This window comes from Metarhizium acridum (genome assembly GCF_019434415.1).
Source record: "Metarhizium acridum strain ARSEF 324 chromosome Unknown scaffold_574, whole genome shotgun sequence".
Lineage (NCBI taxonomy): Eukaryota > Fungi > Ascomycota > Sordariomycetes > Hypocreales > Clavicipitaceae > Metarhizium > Metarhizium acridum.
In genome coordinates, this window is record NW_027094044.1 from 238,300 (window position 1) to 255,387 (window position 17,088).

The 17,088-nt window shown below is 54.3% G+C and overlaps 8 protein-coding genes across 8 annotated transcripts; 2 read left to right on the forward strand and 6 right to left on the reverse strand.

Moving 5' to 3' along the window:
• Positions 1-501: 501 nt before the first annotated feature.
• On the forward strand, positions 502-2,331 carry J3458_020519 (uncharacterized protein; the record flags this gene model as incomplete). The annotated part of the gene is made up of 2 exons (XM_066122090.1): positions 502-1,334; positions 1,533-2,331. The coding sequence occupies exon 2, from the start codon at positions 2,026-2,028 to the stop codon at positions 2,329-2,331; it is 306 nt and encodes a 101-aa protein (XP_065972715.1). The 5' UTR covers positions 502-1,334; positions 1,533-2,025.
• Positions 2,332-2,995: 664 nt separating this feature from the next.
• J3458_020520 (uncharacterized protein) lies at positions 2,996-4,502 on the reverse strand (the record flags this gene model as incomplete). Its single annotated transcript, XM_007814883.2, has 4 exons — positions 2,996-3,181; positions 3,255-3,561; positions 3,672-4,297; positions 4,374-4,502. The coding sequence occupies 4 exons, from the start codon at positions 4,500-4,502 to the stop codon at positions 2,996-2,998; spliced, it is 1,248 nt and encodes a 415-aa protein (XP_007813074.2).
• Positions 4,503-5,229: 727 nt separating this feature from the next.
• J3458_020521 (uncharacterized protein) lies at positions 5,230-6,759 on the reverse strand (the record flags this gene model as incomplete). Its single annotated transcript, XM_007814882.2, has 1 exon — positions 5,230-6,759. The coding sequence occupies one exon, from the start codon at positions 6,757-6,759 to the stop codon at positions 5,230-5,232; it is 1,530 nt and encodes a 509-aa protein (XP_007813073.2).
• An 87-nt stretch (positions 6,760-6,846) lies between these two features.
• On the reverse strand, positions 6,847-7,416 carry J3458_020522 (uncharacterized protein; the record flags this gene model as incomplete). Its single annotated transcript, XM_066122091.1, has 1 exon — positions 6,847-7,416. The coding sequence occupies one exon, from the start codon at positions 7,414-7,416 to the stop codon at positions 6,847-6,849; it is 570 nt and encodes a 189-aa protein (XP_065972716.1).
• A 1,065-nt stretch (positions 7,417-8,481) lies between these two features.
• Positions 8,482-9,348, reverse strand: J3458_020523 (uncharacterized protein; the record flags this gene model as incomplete). Its single annotated transcript, XM_066122092.1, has 1 exon — positions 8,482-9,348. The coding sequence occupies one exon, from the start codon at positions 9,346-9,348 to the stop codon at positions 8,482-8,484; it is 867 nt and encodes a 288-aa protein (XP_065972717.1).
• A 693-nt stretch (positions 9,349-10,041) lies between these two features.
• J3458_020524 (uncharacterized protein) lies at positions 10,042-13,176 on the reverse strand (the record flags this gene model as incomplete). Its single annotated transcript, XM_007814881.2, has 3 exons — positions 10,042-10,169; positions 10,222-13,085; positions 13,163-13,176. The coding sequence occupies 3 exons, from the start codon at positions 13,174-13,176 to the stop codon at positions 10,042-10,044; spliced, it is 3,006 nt and encodes a 1,001-aa protein (XP_007813072.2).
• A 948-nt stretch (positions 13,177-14,124) lies between these two features.
• J3458_022576 (uncharacterized protein) lies at positions 14,125-14,815 on the reverse strand. Its single transcript, XM_066123073.1, has one exon. The coding sequence runs from the start codon at positions 14,661-14,663 to the stop codon at positions 14,337-14,339; it is 327 nt and encodes a 108-aa protein (XP_065972718.1). The 5' UTR covers positions 14,664-14,815; the 3' UTR covers positions 14,125-14,336.
• Positions 14,125-16,251, forward strand: J3458_020525 (uncharacterized protein). Its single transcript, XM_007814880.2, has 3 exons — positions 14,125-15,197; positions 15,265-15,766; positions 15,840-16,251. The coding sequence occupies exons 1-3, from the start codon at positions 15,059-15,061 to the stop codon at positions 16,072-16,074; spliced, it is 876 nt and encodes a 291-aa protein (XP_007813071.1). The 5' UTR covers positions 14,125-15,058; the 3' UTR covers positions 16,075-16,251.
• Positions 16,252-17,088: the final 837 nt, after the last annotated feature.

The window sequence follows — 17,088 nt, forward strand, 5'->3', positions numbered from 1 at the left end:
ATCCCTGGCATAAACTGTTATCCCATTGCAATCCATGTGGCTCCCGATATTTCATCGCTCTGCCAAAGTTGGCTGACCTTGTCCACAGCTCCATTTCTTCCGATGGAGCCTCCCAGTGCCGCTCGCACTATCGCACTCCTGGCATATTGGTTCCTGGTAACAACATGGTGAGCTCCAAACATTCATACGTGCGACTATCACGTTGACACGGCCAGCCCCAGTTGACTAGAGCATCACCACGGCACACACCGCAAAATCAGCACCGCAACGGCCTTGGTTCGGTATCACCAAAACCTGCCCATTGGCCTCGACCACGGTCGATCAAGGCAAGCTTGACCGCGATTCAACTCCACGTCGTCCACTTGACCGAATTCATGTTACCTGTTCATCATAAATGATGTTTCCTGCCATGGACCCCCCCTACCTGGGGCTGCATAGCCGCGGGTGGCAGGAACTCGACAATATTTTTCCGTGTCTTCAATTATTGAAGCACTCCGTCCTTCCGGTAGCAAAGGGCAAAAAAAAGAGGGACAAGTGTTCACGGGAACACTTGGAATATTTAGAAGCCTGTCGTGGACTTCGGTCTGGACCTTAATGGGTGGGCTTGGAAGCCTCACGAAGTGGGCGCATTCGGCGAATGAATCGGAAAGAAGCCAGCATCGCACACCCCCCCGAATAGGGTAATGCCCAACTACCAGGGTACCGATTGAGACCAAAATTGGCCTGTCAAAGGAGCTGCCAGCAAACCAAACAACACCAAAGTCCGCGCCGTCCTTCCACCAACGCGGACAGCCATATCCACTCAGAGATCCCAGCTACTTTTGTAAAACATGCTGCAGAGACAAAGAATCTGGGGATTTGTACTAACCGGTCACTTGTGAGCTGGTTTTTGAGAATGCGGGGATGGGGAATGAGCTCTTTAGCCAGAACCACTGACTCACAAGGCACCGATGCGACGTCGACTTCCAGCCATGTAAAATGCCATTAGGTGTTTCGTGTCGCACATCGTCAACGTCAATGCGAAATTTTTGCCGGTTACCACCTTCGGGTTCATTTGCCCGCCCCGGGGAATATGTTGTTTTGCATTCACACAATATTCCGGGATACGTGTGAGCATGATTGTGTGCCTGATCATACGGCAGATTGGTGCCGGCCACGTTCCGATATCGCCTGTTGCGCCGTCGATGTGCCATACTATTACTATTCAGAAAAAGCTTTACCATCACCCCTCAATTATCGTGAACCACGACGTCCAGAAAAAAGCATCCACCATCCAGCCCGCTCCAGGAAACAAACCTGAGTATAATCACCCACAAGGCTAACCATCCATCCATGTTAGTAATCCCGGAGCGTTTCCTCATTTTTTTCTTGTTCCTAGGCCCGCATGCGCGTCGGCCCTCCGAGGGCTGCATTTTTTCATTGTATCTATGATGCGTGTGGGATGGACGGGTGTGTAGGCACCCTCCCACCATCAAGAAGCCAAGATGCTTTTTGGTGCCGTGGCTTACGAAACTAACTCGCATCCTAAACAGCCTCACAGTCATACGAAATATTAGCTCATCGCGCAAGCCCATACAGGTACTACGTAGCTTCCCTCCTGCTTTATGTTTATTTCCGGGTGGACAAAATACGCATACTGATGGCACATCTCTCTTCAGATTCATCCCCCGTGAGAGACTTCAAAAATGAAAGCCGAGATTTCAGAGACAGAGAGGCTAGGTAGCTTCGCCGCAATAATGGTCAATGCCGACAAAGCCGTGGATGGTATCAAAAGGCCTGAATGATGCTCTCAGACGAGGTCAGATGTGTTCTTTAGCCCTTGCTAAATTGTCTCCATCATTTCCATGCATGATATGCCAGCCGATCGCCGTCTCTGGATTAGCGCAGTATTCTTATAATTGGGTCCTTGACTCAGGCTCCAGATGTTGCTCTGTCCTCAGACTGCGAAGTTTCTAGATGTTGCGGCACGAAACCCGTTGGCCTGGCCACTCGTAGGCACAAGCTTGTTCCCGTGGATCGTGAACCATGTCCCCACGTCCCACGTCCCAGGCCTTGAACGGCGTTGCCGCAAGCCTCCCACCACACCATGACAGGTCTACAAAGGACGCCGACAATACTATTCAGAACACGTGTGCACCGCGATCTACATACCCGGCGTCATTCCCGTGTCTCTCTGCTGGTCCAATCATTCAGGACCAAGTAGTAGTGGAACTAAAAGTTCGGGGTTCAAGTGCAGTCAAGGCGCTTATTTGTCTGCCTCTTTGTGACATGTCCCGATCAGGAAACATTTCATTCGGAATGCATTCTCAACAAAACAATGGCGGCGGGTGACCCATTTGTAGTCTGTAGACTTGGAATTGAAGGTTGTAATTCTTCCCCGCCACGGAGCCTGTTCTCCGGTAGCGAATCAGTCGGGGACGTCAGTGGCGTCTGCCTTGGTCATTATCACGGCAATGTTCATTTGTTGCCTGTATTGGAAAGGGGAATCCGAGCAGAATAATGCATAAAAGTCGCAAAGCATTTCTAATTTGTTTGGCTTGCCTCTAGGGTAAGCGGGCGCCGTATGATTTGGGCGGAACACAAGAATCATTCTATACATTTTACACGCATCGAGCAGGTATTGTTGTGGCTTAATGCTGCCTTGGCCTGCACAACCAGTGGCACAAACCTGCAGCAAATGTGAGGGTTGAAATGTCAGACTCAAATGTTGAAGCTCAAGTACGGCTCCGCATTTGGCCCAAGATGTCTATAGTCTCTATGCCATGTGCAGTGCCCTTTGTCGACACTCCCATTCTACTTACTTGGTAGGTACTCGAGTATGTGCTGCCATCCTCCATGATGAACCTACAAAGGGAGTTGGCTACCCGGTTCCGCGCTGTCATCACGACATGTTTGTCCCCCAAGTGCATTTGCCAGCACGCAGATGGGTCGATCCGGTTCCAAAGCCTGGTCTTCTGTTGTCTCCCTCCCCCAATGCAAATGACGAGCAGAAACGCTAGTCGTGCCACGAAATGTACAGCATGATCCCTGCGCCGACGGCAACAGCAGTGAACTGCACCAGCGTCTTTCGAAGCTCCTGCACCTTGTTGGGTCCCGTCTCCAGGAGCTCCGGGATGACCGCCACGGTGCCGACATACAGGAACGTGCCGGCAGTAAAGGGCAGCAGCATGTCACCCCAGGTCTGTTGCCATGTGAGCATGCGGTGTCGAGAAGCGGGAAATAAATACAAAATTTAACAAGAATGAAAAACGTACCAGACTTGTGCCCCATAGCCCGGCATTGCGCGGCATAGAAGTCTCGCCGTCCGTGTTCCCGCCGCCAAATTCCTGAATGGCAATGCCAATCAGGGTGCCCATCAGCGCGCCAATGGCCGTGACAAACTGCGATGCCATGGCCGCTCGCTTGGAGAAGCCCGACTGCACGAGGAGCGCAAAGTCGCCCACCTCGTGGGGGATTTCGTGGAAGAAGACGGCGACGGTGGTGGTGGCGCCAATGGTTGGCGACGCATAGAAACTGGCCGACATGGCGAGGCCGTCGGTGACGTTGTGCGTAAAGTCGGCGCTGCAGAGTTGTCTCGTTAGCATGGGGGCTATTACAATCCTTTTCCCTTTTTTCCCTCTCTTCTCTCTACTATCTTTTTGTAATTGAGGTGTGGGAATTCAGCTACTGACATCAAGTTGAGGTACCCCCCCAGTTTCACGCTGGGATTCACCTCCTTGTGCTGGTCCTCGCCGGGACCGTCCTTCTTGCCCTTGCCCTTCTTGCGCGGCTTGACGTGCCCGTTTCCGGAGCCAGTGTCGGCGCCGCTCGCAGCTGCCGCCGGCGTCGTCGTCGTCTGGGCATCAGCCTCGTGGGCGTGTGCCTGCGAGTGGTGGTCGTGGCCCGCGCCGCCGGTGGCGATCCTCAGCCCCTTGTCCATGGCGACAAACGTCATGAACCCAACGAGGATGGCCAGCCCCAGGACCAAGTTCCTGTTGGGCTCGACAAGCACGAACCTGGCCCTGTCGGACTCGTCCTCGCCCAAGAAAATCTCGGGCAGCAGGTGGAACAGCGTGTCGCCCAGCAGGCCGCCGACGGCAAAAGCGACCATGACGCTCAGCGACGACGGGTCAATGTTTGTCGGGCACAGCGCCAGCAGGAAGTTGGGCGGGCCGGAGATGTACAGCGTCGCGAGGAGGGCGTTTACGGCGGGAGATCCGGGGAAGAGGATGGCGAAGAGGCGCGTCGTGAGGGACGAGGGCGCGGCGGCGTGCTGGGCGTGCTTGATGGCCGACAGCTCTTGGACGATTGGGCACGTCTGTCATGGCGCTCGTTAGGATGATTCGTGGACCGGGCGACGAGCCATGCTGAGCAAGGCGAGGTTTTTCACATACCTGGAGTTGATGGTCGAGGTCGTCAAGGCTCAAGCTCTCGAGGGCATGCTTGCTGACGAAGTTTTGCGGTGCCGCGAGCGCGCAGGCTGTCAGGGCAAGGAGCAGCCAGAGGGCTACTCGTCGCGCCATAGTCTGGCAATTGGTTCGTAGGAGTGCGAGAGGGCTCGGAAACGAAGGAAACGGGGCTATCGGGGACGAGAATTGGCGCTGCAACATGGCAATTGAGATGCGAGAGTTGTCACGAGCTGCTCGTCTGGCCAACTTTCATGGGGCGAAGAAGCCGCCAATCAGAGCGTCGCGCCGCGGAGCTCCGGTAGCTCCGCCCGCTGCATTGGACCCTTGGCCGAGCTCAAGGGTAGGATCCGGGACATGACTGACCACCTTGGAAGGCAAGGGGAGGGGGTGCCATGTAACTTTGGTTGCGATTGATAAGAGACGGAGCGACCAGGTTGGGCCATAGCCAATTCATGCCTAGTAACGCGACAGTCATGCAGATTACATGGCCACTGCGGTACTACTAGCAGGGATTGGCATCGGCATCAACAGAAAAGTGACACTCGCGACGACCCGCCATGTCCACTTGGGACTAGTAGCTAAATTACCTACCCTACCTACGTAGGTAGGTAGATAGTAATTATATCACCATTCACACTCACCTCATACAGTTCCACGCCATAAATTAATAATGTATATATTCGTGTTTCATATTGTACGGTCTATATCTATAAGCCATTTCCAACGCAGACCGTACCGACCAATACCCGTGATAACCACAAATGTACAAAGACAAGACCATATGGATTTAGTCTATTCATTAAAACGCATAATTCGGATTTGCATTTCCATAAAGCCATGTTTACAAAGCAGCGACAGCCATGACAGCACCGACAGCAACACCCGCAAAGGCACTCAACTTGTTGCCAGCGTTGGGAGGAACCGTGACACCAGGCAGACCACCGGTACCGGTAGCGGTGCCCTGGCCAGGAACAATGTAAGTGGTGCTGCCGTTGACAACACCACCGCCGTTGATGCCATTACCGCCATTGCTGCCGTTACCGCCATTGCTGCCGTTACCGCCGTTGCTGCCGGTGTTGCCATTGCTGCCGGTGTTGCCATTGCTGCCGGTGTTGCCATTGCTGCCGGTGTTGCCATTGCTGCCGGTGTTGCCATTGCTGCCGGTGTTGCCATTGCTGCCGGTGTTGCCATTGCTGCCGTTACTGCCATTGCCACCACTGCCGCCGTTGGCGGTGGTCAGGGTACTTGCCGGGGGAGGAACCGCCGTGTTAGACTGTCCACCCTGCTGGGTGGTACCGGCAGCTGGGACTGTCGTCTGCTGAGCAGTGCTTCCCTGGGCAGAGGTTCCGGCAGGTCCAGTGGCAGTTGGCCCTTGGGACTGAGCAGAAGTCTGGGAGCTCTGGGCGGCCTTGCTGCTAGTGGGCTTGTTCTCGTCGCAAGACAGGTCGTACAGAGGCGTGGTGGTGAGATTGGAGCCAATGACACCAAAGGCAGGGCTGGGGATGGTGGGAGCACCGTCTTGCAGAGTGAACCACCAGACATTGGTGTCGCCAAAAAGGGGGCAGCCGACTTCACGCCAGAAAGTCTGAGCTTCATCGACACCTGGCACTGCAGAGCCGTACGTGGGACCGCTGACAGGCCAGCCCGTCTCCGTGATCCAGACGGGCTTGCCACCGGAGGCGCCCTTGGTGTTGTCGACGGCGGTCCGGAAGAGCTTGGCGGCGTTCTCGAGGCCGTTGGGCTTGGTGTTTTCATAGTAAGGGTAGGCGTCCATGCCGACCCAGTCAATGGCGTCAATGAGGGGCTTGTTGGTCTCGTTGACATAGGCAGTCCAGGTATCGACGTGGCCGATGGAGGCCTTTTCCAGGCATGAGCCCTTGATGGTGTCGCGGACTTGCTTGATGTAGTTGACCAGCTGGGTGGGCGAAGCACCAGGGTCAGGAGAGGCAGCCTGGCCAGTGGGTGAGATACGGTACAAATCTTCAGAGCCGACAGAGATGCCGGCAATAAGACCATCAAGCTGGCCGCAGTACTGGTTAATGGTCGTCTTCAAAGCTTTCAGTTCGTTGGCGAAGGAGGCCTCGCCGGCTGAGGCCCAGAGACCAAGAAGCAGGCTCGTCTTGGTTTTGATAGCGGCAGGAATAGCAGAGATGACATCGCTTCCGGTGCCGCCCTGGACCATGGTGTACAGACGAGCAGAGGTGAAGCGGCCGTTGGTGCCTTCAAGGCCGGCAGCAGTCTTGAACTCATTCTCAAAGTCGGTCTGTGTCTTGGCTGTGCCGTTGGTGAAGGTAGAGCCGTAGTTGAAGCCCTGGAAGGCGGCGGCGGCGCCAGAAACGGCGGTAGCCATGGTGAGGAGGCGAGAAGGCATGGTGAGCGAATGTGAATATTTAATACTCTGTATGCTGATGTAAGTGACGCCCTTTTCCTTGCTGGTGTTGAGTCGAGTAACGAAAGACTAGGTTCCTACACTGGTTAAAACGAAGGACAGTCCAGAACAGGTATGAGGAGAGAGGTAGAAACGAAAGAAGATGAAGAAGAAGAAGAAGAAGAAGAGACGAGACGAATACCACGGATAATAGCAGAAATGGCCAAAACAATCAGTGGGCATGGGACCACGCAGGGGGTCCTTGTTGCCATGTTTGGTTTTGCCAGCCGGACCTATCGGGAGCTGGCTGGCCAGGGGCCGCGCGGACCGGGCATTGTGACGCTTGGCCACGAGAAAGCGACAAAAAAAGGCACAGAACTGGGGACCCCCTGGAGGCCATCGTTGGGCTGTTAGTGGCTGAAGCGCACGACGGAGCGCAGGTTGAGTGGGTGCCGTTGCATTGTTTGGATGTTGGTTGTGGACGGTTGTGGACGGTTGTGGACGGATTCGTCGTGGATGGCTGCTACATGGCTGATTCATGGCCGATGGATGGGTCGTGGCTGGTGGGGTCGAGGCTAGATCGTGGCGAGAAAAGTGGGGGCCATGGCTTGGGCCAGGCGAGCAGTGCAGGCCCGAGTCGGGCAGAACACGAAGAAACATGGACAAACGTCCAAAGAGAAACACGGCGAGTCGGAATCAAGGCCTCATCCAAGGGGCCGACGCAGGTGGTTTGGACCCCGTCACGGTTTTCGCATGACGAAGCCGCACATTTAATTTTACCTGGACGCCAATTGCCCAACAAACAGTCAAACAAATCACATGGCACAATACGAGATTTCTGCCTTCTCTCTCTTTCTGCTGCGGCCAAGCAACGCACCGGGGGTCATTGTGAGAATACGAAGACACCATCACGTCATACGTGGGCAAAGCTCCACCTCTTTTCACGCAAGAAAAACCTGCTCTCGACGCCAGCAATCGAGGATCGAGGCCTGATCAGTGAACTGCCATAATTGCATTCAATACTCCCCTTTGTAGCCTCTCTGTCACTCTGCAAGTCGAGCAGGCCGCCCACAAGTGCGGCGGTCCACCAAGAGGCGTTAACCATCCAGGAACACCTCTTCGTCGTGCAGGCGGCGTCAAGCCTCCTGCTGCCGGGGAAAGTAAAAAAAAACTTTCTCGCCCTCCCTCTCAGGCACGCGTAATGGACTGGTACGTACTATGGCTGTATCCACGGCCTAGCCTAGGACTGGCCATGTCAGATGCGACTCTGCCGAGTGCTCGGCGGTTGTCTGCTCCATGCCACTCATTCCACATGCCACTCATTCATGATTGTTGCATGATTAGTGATTGGCACCCTCGATGCCAATTGAGTTTGACTGGTGCATGGGCAGGTGCAATCATTGTTGATATTTGTGCCGTGTTCCGCCGGCTCCATTCTCAAGATACACACACAGGGGACGGAGTAACCGCGAGTCCAATATATAGAGCACCCCCCCATGAAGAAATCCCCCGCCAGCCGTCGATACAGATCGGCTGGATGCCTTTAAAGGAGAAAATGCCCATATAACATGCCACGAAAAGCAAAAGCAGCAGCTCGACTTCCGTCCACAACCGTAATCATGCTCTCCAAGCCGCAGAAACGATACCGTTCGGACACCACACCCTGGCATTATGCATACACCATCACCAGCGTTTGGCCGTTTGCCAACCCAAGGGCAAAAGCCCTCAAAGCTCTCCCCTCCAACACCCAGCCCAACCGCCGACGCAAACATCCCCCCAAGCCCATTGCCAGAAGAAGGCCAGAACCAAAACAGCACATGCCAAGCAGAGCACACCCCAGCCCAAGCGCGTAGCCGCCTTCACCACAATCCGCCTCGACACCTGGTCCAACATGCCCAGCATCTCAGCCCTGTCGTTCACCCTCGGAAACGGACCATCAGGGACAGCAACATTCAGAAACTCGCACAGCGGGCCCCATCCGTCCCTGTGCCTAAACTCGAGCACCTGCTCCCGCGGGACCTCCCTCCTCACCATGGCGTAGTACTCGGCGTGAGCAGCATCCATCTTTGCCCACGCCTCCCCCCTCGACCCGGCGCCCAGCCAGCCCATGATGATATCCTGCAGAATGTACAACACCGGGAAGCCGGCCCAGGGCCCCAGCACGCCCAGCGTGTATCCCCGAGCGCCGCAGCAGAAACCGTCCATCACGACCTCTCCGAAACTGGCCTTCCACGCATCGACAGGCCGCTCGACCAAGATGACCTTTGCCTCGGGATACGCACGTACAAGCTGCTGGGTGTAGAAGCTCCCCACGTCCGTGACGGCCCTCTGGCCCCCAACCAGCCTGTTCCAGTCCCCTCGCGTCCACGGAAGCAGGGCATCCGCGGCATTGATGTAGAACGGCAGCTTCCTGGCCGCCTGCAGCCTCGCCGTCCGGAAGTAGGGCAGGGCATGCTGCACCACGCGGCCCGGCCCCAGGCGTAGTACTCTCGGGGGTCTGTGACGTAGAGCCCGTGGTGCACGGGGCCGAGGCCGAGCGTCGTGAGGGCCGCTGCGAGGGATGCCGTGCCAGACCGGGGGAGCGCCGCGCATATGATGCCGTGGCCCGTGGCGAAGCACTCTTGTTGTTTTTCCATGGCTGAGAGGGGGAATCTGCGTGTCTCTGGTGTGTTTTGGTGCCTGTGTCTTGTCTTGCCGGGCATGAGGGGAAGAAGGAGGCGTCATCTGGTCGTGTTGTCTACTATGTAGTTCCCGTGGTGACACTGCATGAAGCGCAAGCCAACGCCTGCCCTTTTGCCCGATGAGCACTGTGTCTGACTGGTAGCAGAGTCATAGGACATGTGTTGCAAATTTCCTACTCTGTCGATTCAAGAAGCTGCTGGGCCAACGCGGCGCCGACGTATTCCTTTTGTCCCTTGGCTATAAAAGAATAGAAATGGAGACGGCAATGAGCCGGTTTCTTCAACGTCACCTCTTGGCTCTTCCTATGCCTGAGATTCTTCATTTGCTCATTTGCCACTGGAGCCCGCAGAACATGTACGCACCAAGTTGCACTGGTATTAAAACTGGTCCTATTCAGCCTCGCGCCACAGTTAGACTGCGTAGTTTGAGTTATCCAGCCTGACAAGTTATCAGGCACTGGGGCATGGAGTCGGGCACAGCAACATATATGCCATTGCCAGTCAAAGGCATGTTCAACGCCTTTCATTACTACCACTGCTGTGTGTACTAACACTGCGCTACAACACGACCAGTGATCGCATTTCCCATCCATCATTACACCTTTTATACAAATCCCCTGATGCCTCTTAAGCCAGAAGACTTCTTTTCCTTCTTTGGCTTTCCTGAAGCGCTGCTGCCATCGTCCTTGCTCTTGTCTCTCGAGTCCCGACGAAGTCGACTCTGTAAGCCGCCTTAATATCGTTAGTCAAAATTCATCCTCTGTACCTTGTATTGGGGACTTACTAAAAGTTCGCTGGTCAGGAGAAATGGGACTCCCCGAGGCTTCGGCCTGGGAACCATTGCCCTCTTTTGTAAGTGTGCTACCAGTCGTAGTCCCGCCGGACTGTGACCCCCCGGCCGACTTCATGTTGTGGCCTGTTGCTTCTGCATTAGACAATGCTCGATGTGGCCGGGCCTTGACAACAACTGGACTGGTTGACAATGACAGATAGTCTGCGTCCGTTGGTTGGTGCTGAGATGCCGTTGCCCGTGGTTGCTCTGGTGGTTGTTCTGACTGCATATCCAGCAATGACGACTGCAGTGCTGTATACTTGCGCATTAGGAGAGAATGCTGTTTCTGCAGTTCGGCTTGCTTTGCCCGACTGGCCGCCAAAGCACTTTCTACAGCGATATTCGAGTTGGTCCCAGGCCGTTCGCGCTCCTCCTGCGCTTCGGAAAGTTGTGTCTGAAGAGCCGCAACTTGCGACTGGAACAATTTCTTCACGCGCTGCACCTCATTTTCCTGCGCATCTAGCCTCATCTTCAGAGCCTCAGCCCGGCTCTCTGCCTTTGTGGCAGAGTTTATCATCTGTTGACGTTCCAACTCCCTTGCTTGATGGTCTCTCTCAGACCTCGTCAGCCGCTCGACTTCTGCCTTGAGGCGGTCGATTTCGGCGCCGTGTATTTCAATAGACTGCATGTTTTGTTTCCAGTTAAGTTCCTTGACTTCAGCGGCGCAAAGCAGCTTGCGGAGCTTGTCGCCTTCTTGCTTGGATTCCTCCAATTCACGCTGCAATGCTTCAATTTCGGCCTGCTTCTTCTTGGACTTGTGTCGCAAGTCTTTCAACTTGTTAGCCAAATCGGCTTCCCATTTCTTCGCCATGGCGCGACTCTTCTCCGACTCCTTTTTGACCTGCATCTCGGATTTTTTAGCATCCTCGAATCGGCTCTTGAGATTTCGGTTCATCATAATCAAATTTTGCGTCTCGGCTTCTGTTGCTGCTTCAGCCATCTGCTTCCGGCGAAGGTCGCCAATATGTGCCATGTGCTGTTGCTTCAAGTAGCGCTCAAAACTCAAGTCATTTTGCAAAAGCAAGATTTGCTTTTGTAAGTGTACAACCTGGGTAGACAATTCCGAGGTTGGAAAGGGTGAGTGCGATGTAAGCGGAAGCGACGCCGTTGCTGCTGATGCTGTTGGAGCACCGGGAGGGGCTTTCTCTGCGACCGAGTCCTGATGGCTGAGAGCAAGCGATGCGACGCTGTCGTTGGCCAAAGATTGGTGCAAACCTGATTTGATGGCCTTGTTAGACTGAATTAGGTCTTGCAACTGGGGGTGGGACGGCGATAGTGTCAAAGTCGGGCTATCTGTACCACCCGTTCTCGACCGCCCGTCGCCAGTAGAATCCCGATGTGATGGCACGCTTGACTGTGAGCTACGACGCATTACAGTGACTGGTGTCTGGTTGCTTGAGACGGAGTCTGAAGTCGCCAGATGTGAGTTGCGCCAGCTATCATGCTTTCCACCCCAGCCGCTCAATAAGGCGGCATCGGCCTTGGACTTTTCCAACACGCCATTATCAAGAGATGTAGTGGTGTTGACACCCGCAGGGCTGGAGCCAGGCATTCCCGCAGAACTCAGATCAGCAAAGTTGTACAAGTCCGTCTCCAGACATAAGCTCATACACTCAGACACGACCTCGGCAGCCTCGCTCTTTATCCAGCGGCCAAAGTCGGTCTTTTCAGAATCAATGGTGAGAGAGTAGAAATTGGGATGCAACAGATGGTTTCGCCGGAACGTTTCAGACCGATGGCGCATCTCGGTTGGCTGGACCTCTACTTCGTCTGCATTAGCAGCATTGGCATGGCGCAAGTATCTCTGTGGTTTGCGAATATAGTCCATAAAGTTGATGGGATAGAGGCCGTATAAAATGGTGTAGTAATTGGGAAGGTGAGCGATGGATTGGTCGTCGACGTCCGGGTCAAATGTTGCCACCTCCCATCCAGGAGCTGGTTCAGGGCCGACCCCGTCACTTTCGGGCCACTCGGCCGGTCTCGAGCGTTCTCTGTCCCAAAAAAGAAGGCGGCCGTAGATGTTGAACAATGCAGGTAAATGCGGCACCAAAGAGCTCGGCATGTGTGGCAGAAGCATGATGAGAGTCGTCAACGCAGCGGACACAATGGTTGTTGACGTGTCATGCTGCAAACAAGTCAAAAGATTACCAAACAGAGATGTATGCAGAACTTGGTGTAGATGTGGTGGTTGAATCTGAATAAAGTCACAAAGAAATCTCAGCGCCGACTTGCGATACTTGCTTTGAACAAAATATCCGTCCATGGCGGTGAAGAGCTCCTTGGGTCGCTTCTTCCCGAAATTACACAAGGCGTGGCGGATCAGCCTCTCATTGTACTCGGACGAAGTGTTGCCATCCAGAAGAGCTGGGTAGAAGCGATCCATCCATACTTGGAACAGGCGGTCTATGATGCGGTTAGCAGCCGAGTTGGCTGCAAATGAGATTTGAAACTCGTCGATAAGAGTTATCAGATCCATGAGGGAGGCCACAGTCTCATCCACGACATATTTATCTAGATCGGGCCTGTCCAAGATGCCCTTGCATGCATCGAACCACGGCAAAATTCTTTCTGGAGTCTGCAGCACCGGCAGCAATCGTCGAAGGATGGCGATCCATGGGCCTACAGCCTTGGCATTGCCCTTGACTCGCTTATCAAAGACAGAGAGCAGGTTATCTTGGAGGAGGTCGGCAGCGGAATTGTCATATTCTTCTTGCTTTTGGGTGAAGGTGGTGAGGGTGTCGACGAGGGTATCTGGAAGAGGGAGAGACGGGTCGGCGATGAAGGTACTGATGGTCTTGACGAGCTCTTTTAACGACCTGCAGATATTTGACTCGGTCAGACAAAGCGTGTGAGCAGGGGCCATGATGTCTCAGAGAAGGCAGCAGTGACATACGTTGTGGAAGCCATCGTAAAGGCTCCCGCGCCGCCGGCATGAGGCGCAGACGATGAGTATGCCGGCTTCTTTCGACTATCCGAGAAGGATATGAGTGGAGTTTGGACTGCTTGCAGCCGGACCCGGAGCTAGATGGTGCCCGGAGCTCGATCAAACGGATACCGGCCGATGGAGGATGCTATTGACGCATGGGTCTGAGCTGGTTGGAATCATTGGATGGTGGTGCCGTGGTTGTCAGACTCGAGAGCTTGCGCCGAGCTTGTTGCAAGGCTGGAAGTGGGCAAGCACCAGGTCGGCAGCAACCACTTGGAGGTGAGAGGTGGGGTAGACAAAGTGCGGCGCACATGTGGGGCATATTTGCGTCAGGCGGACACATGAGTGGTCAGTGGTCAGGGCAGTCAATGCCAGTAGGAGGATGCCAGCTGTCGGCAGTGCGTCTGCAAACCACTGCTTTGGAAGGTCAGAGCCTCAGATGTGAGGCACTCACTAACTCAGGCAGCGAAGGGTAATTGAGCCTCGAGGCCATGAGTGTAACGATGGTAATGAAGGCCGCCTCTTCTGTCAGGTACCACAGCCGTCAAGCATGGGCAAACAATGGGAAACGTGCTCAACTGCTCATCACGGCATCAGCAACATACGACTCCACTTCTAACCTGACAGCTCTGCAGGCAAAAGGACACATCAATTGATCTGGGGACCCTCTTTCGCCCCTAAACCCCGCAAATCGAAGACGCTTGACCGCATGACCCGTGGCCCGACCCCACGAACTAAGCTGGCATGGTTTGGGACTGCATGGGTCCATAGGGTGACGGAATGAAGTGATGCGAGGTGGGACGATGGGAGGTGTTGGACAGCTGATGCTGAGGTGTTGGACGGTATCCGAGACGGTACCCGAGTGGCCTCACTTTAGACAGCAGTCTGCAATGGCAATGGCCTTGGACTCCGCTCAAGGACTCGAGCACCTCGGTGAACTACCTGACCGAGCCCAAGAGACTTCTAAATGCCTGCCGGCGCGATTCGATGGAATGACCACAGGGCGGGTCGTCGGATCTAACACGACGCCAAAGGTAATGATTGCCGCATCGAGCCACGCTGGCCCCTCTTTGATGTACGCAGCCCTGGTATGTCGAAACGGCACATTGGTGACTCGTGGTTCGACATGATTGCTTTCTGATCAATTGACGGTCAATGGCCCAGGAGATGGGTTCAGTGCCGTCCAATTGACAATATGGTATCCATGGACAGAACCATTCTGTATTTTGTAGTCTGCCCACTCCGTGGCGGTGGGTTGGAAGGCACGCAGGTGGTCACGATGCGTCTTGGGACGCCGCTTTCCAGGTCTAGAATGACCATCAGTTGGCTCAATTGCCATCCGGGCCGTTGCCAGCTGCCCAATGCTCAAGCTCAAGCTCCCCGTTCGGCTTGGAGTCTTGGACCCCTCTTTCTGGAGTTGATCGTCTTGCTCAAGCGCTCTCTGTCTTCCTTCCCCGCGTTTGGTCATGTATACATGTCAACTGGTACGTACACCTTGTACTACTGAACTCGGTACCGAGTACTTATCCATCCATCCATCCATCCCACCTCGCATATATACTTCACATCCTCCTCACCTTGTCCTCTTTCCCCCCCTTTCCCTCGTTCTTCCCTACTCATCGACTTGCAACGTGCCGTCTTCTGTTACCCATTGACCCTCATCAGTCTCACCAAAGGCCCTTCCCAAGCTCACTCGACCATTTCGATTCTCTGGTCGCTTTCACACCGTTAACAGCTTCAATACACCACGCCACCACGCCGCCTAACCCAACACATAACAAAGTCACCACGTGTCCTGTGACTCACTGACACGAACCTCCCCACACCCTTCAATCCAAACATCTACACTTCAATACCGGCAAGATGGCTGCACATAAGACGTCCGCAGTGGCGGACGAACCCATTGAAGTCCTCTTTGCCCTGCACAACAAGTTCGATCTTCTCGACCTTGCGGGGCCAATGGAGGTTTTCACCACGGCCCAACACGACCCCAAGGACGAGAGTAAGTTGACTTGCATGGCTATTTCTTATTCTTTCACGTAAATGATATTGTTGCTAACTTCCAACAGCCTCCAAGGCGTTCGAAGTGACTCTTGCCGGCGCTGAGCCCAAGGTCCTTTCTGAGCAGGGAGCCATTGTTGGCTCTCAAATCTCCTTCAAGGAAGCCCACGAACGCCTCGAGGACTTTGATATTCTCGTCATTCTTGGTGGCAATTCCGACGAGATCCTCAAGGCAGATTCCGAGCCACTTGGACTCATCAATAACTTTGCTGAGCTCCAGAAGAAGGATCCTGCCCGTGAACGCACCATCCTTTCTGTGTGCACGGGATCTCTTTTCCTCGCCAGAGAGAACATCTTGTCTGGCCTCTCCGCTACCACTCACCCCGACTACTTGACCAAGTTCGAGAATGTTTGCAGCGATGCTGCTACTCGTAACATGACTGAGCGTACCGACGTTATTGAAGACGCCCGATACGTCGTCAACAACCTCCGCTTCGACCTCGGAGACGAGGATGAGAATCCATACATTCGCCGCAAGTCAGATGCTGGGCGTCGTCCCTCGAATGCTCGGTAAGATTCGCCCTCAAGGCGGATGCTACTTGTGTGTGTGTGAGTGAGTGTGACGTTGCTAACAAGTTCGCAGAAAGGGCAGCATGTCTTTCAAGGGCTCCAACTCTCGCCGTGAGTCTATTGCGCGCCGTGCCGCGATGCGCCTCGGTGGTCTTCGTGTCATCACGGCTGGAGGAGGAAGCGCTGGCGTAGATGCAGCTTTGTATCTTGTCAGCGCTTTGGTTGATGAAGAATGTGCGGTGGAGGCTGCCAGGTTGATTCAGTGGACCTGGAACAAGGGCGTAGTCGTCGACGGTCTCGACGTCTAACATGCTCATGCTGGCAGAACGTGTCGGCGATTGAATCGTGGTCTGCAAGTGTATCATCCCGCAAGGAAGGGATTGGTAGTGGGCCACGACGGTGTAGGAAGACCGCAATATCCTGTGTGACTCTAGTATAACTTGTAACGTACTCCAATCAATTGAAATGAATCTATGACTGTATATGTCTGTTCTACGCCAGGGGTGATGTTCCTGTTTTCCAGTGAAAGGATATACCCGAAGCTCACGGCGCGAGTGCTTGTATCTTATGACAGTGGATAAACATGCGATCAGACAAGACATGGAATGGGTATTGGACACGCTAGGAGAACATTTGCAACACACTCAAACATGCAAGGCCATGGATTGCCGTTGACGGAGCACTACGAACGCTCCCACGACACGGCGGTGCACAGCACAGCAAACCACTCAAGTGAATACAGGTCGGAGGAGCAGAGAAGACTTGGATCCGCTGCCAAGTACACACACACACACACACACCTGCAAAAGACCAAAACGTCAAAACGAAATCACAACCCCGCAAAGCAATGCCTCAAAGCTCAAAATGAGGATGGCAAGTTGTAATCTGAAGCAGCGACTCGGACTCATTTATATTTTCACGCAGAGGAGAGATGGAGATGGGCTTGAGTTGCACATGAGTTTGAATGCTGGACTCTTTTCCCTGTCCCCGGGTGCGTTTTTGCTCAACGGAGGCCGGGCGGACGTATGGCCCCGGGTGAATCGCCGAGGTGTGGATTCCGGAAGGCTACCGTTTCGGGTAGTAACTGTTCGTTGTGGGGCGAGGGTGGCGATGCGTGGGAACATGGAAGCGGTGGGAGAAAAATGATAGAGATGAGACAAGGGAATTGGTTTCTTCTTGACTCTTTTTTTCTTTCTCAGAAGGGTCAGTCGTTTTATTTCCGGGCCCTCAAGTCCGTTGCGTTCGTAGTGTTGCCTCATGCGGGACCGACTATAACAGAAATATCCTCGGTAGTGGTCAACGCAGTTCCTAGAATGGAACAT

Coding starts and splice junctions, on each gene's coding strand:
- J3458_020525 (XM_007814880.2), top strand. CDS start 15,059: ATGGCTGCACATAAGACGTCCGCAGTGGCGGACGAACCCATTGAAGTC. Junction 15,198..15,264: donor ACACGACCCCAAGGACGAGA/GTAAGTTGACTT, acceptor AACTTCCAACAG/CCTCCAAGGCGTTCGAAGTG. Junction 15,767..15,839: donor CGTCGTCCCTCGAATGCTCG/GTAAGATTCGCC, acceptor ACAAGTTCGCAG/AAAGGGCAGCATGTCTTTCA.
- J3458_022576 (XM_066123073.1), bottom strand. CDS start 14,663: ATGACCAAACGCGGGGAAGGAAGACAGAGAGCGCTTGAGCAAGACGAT.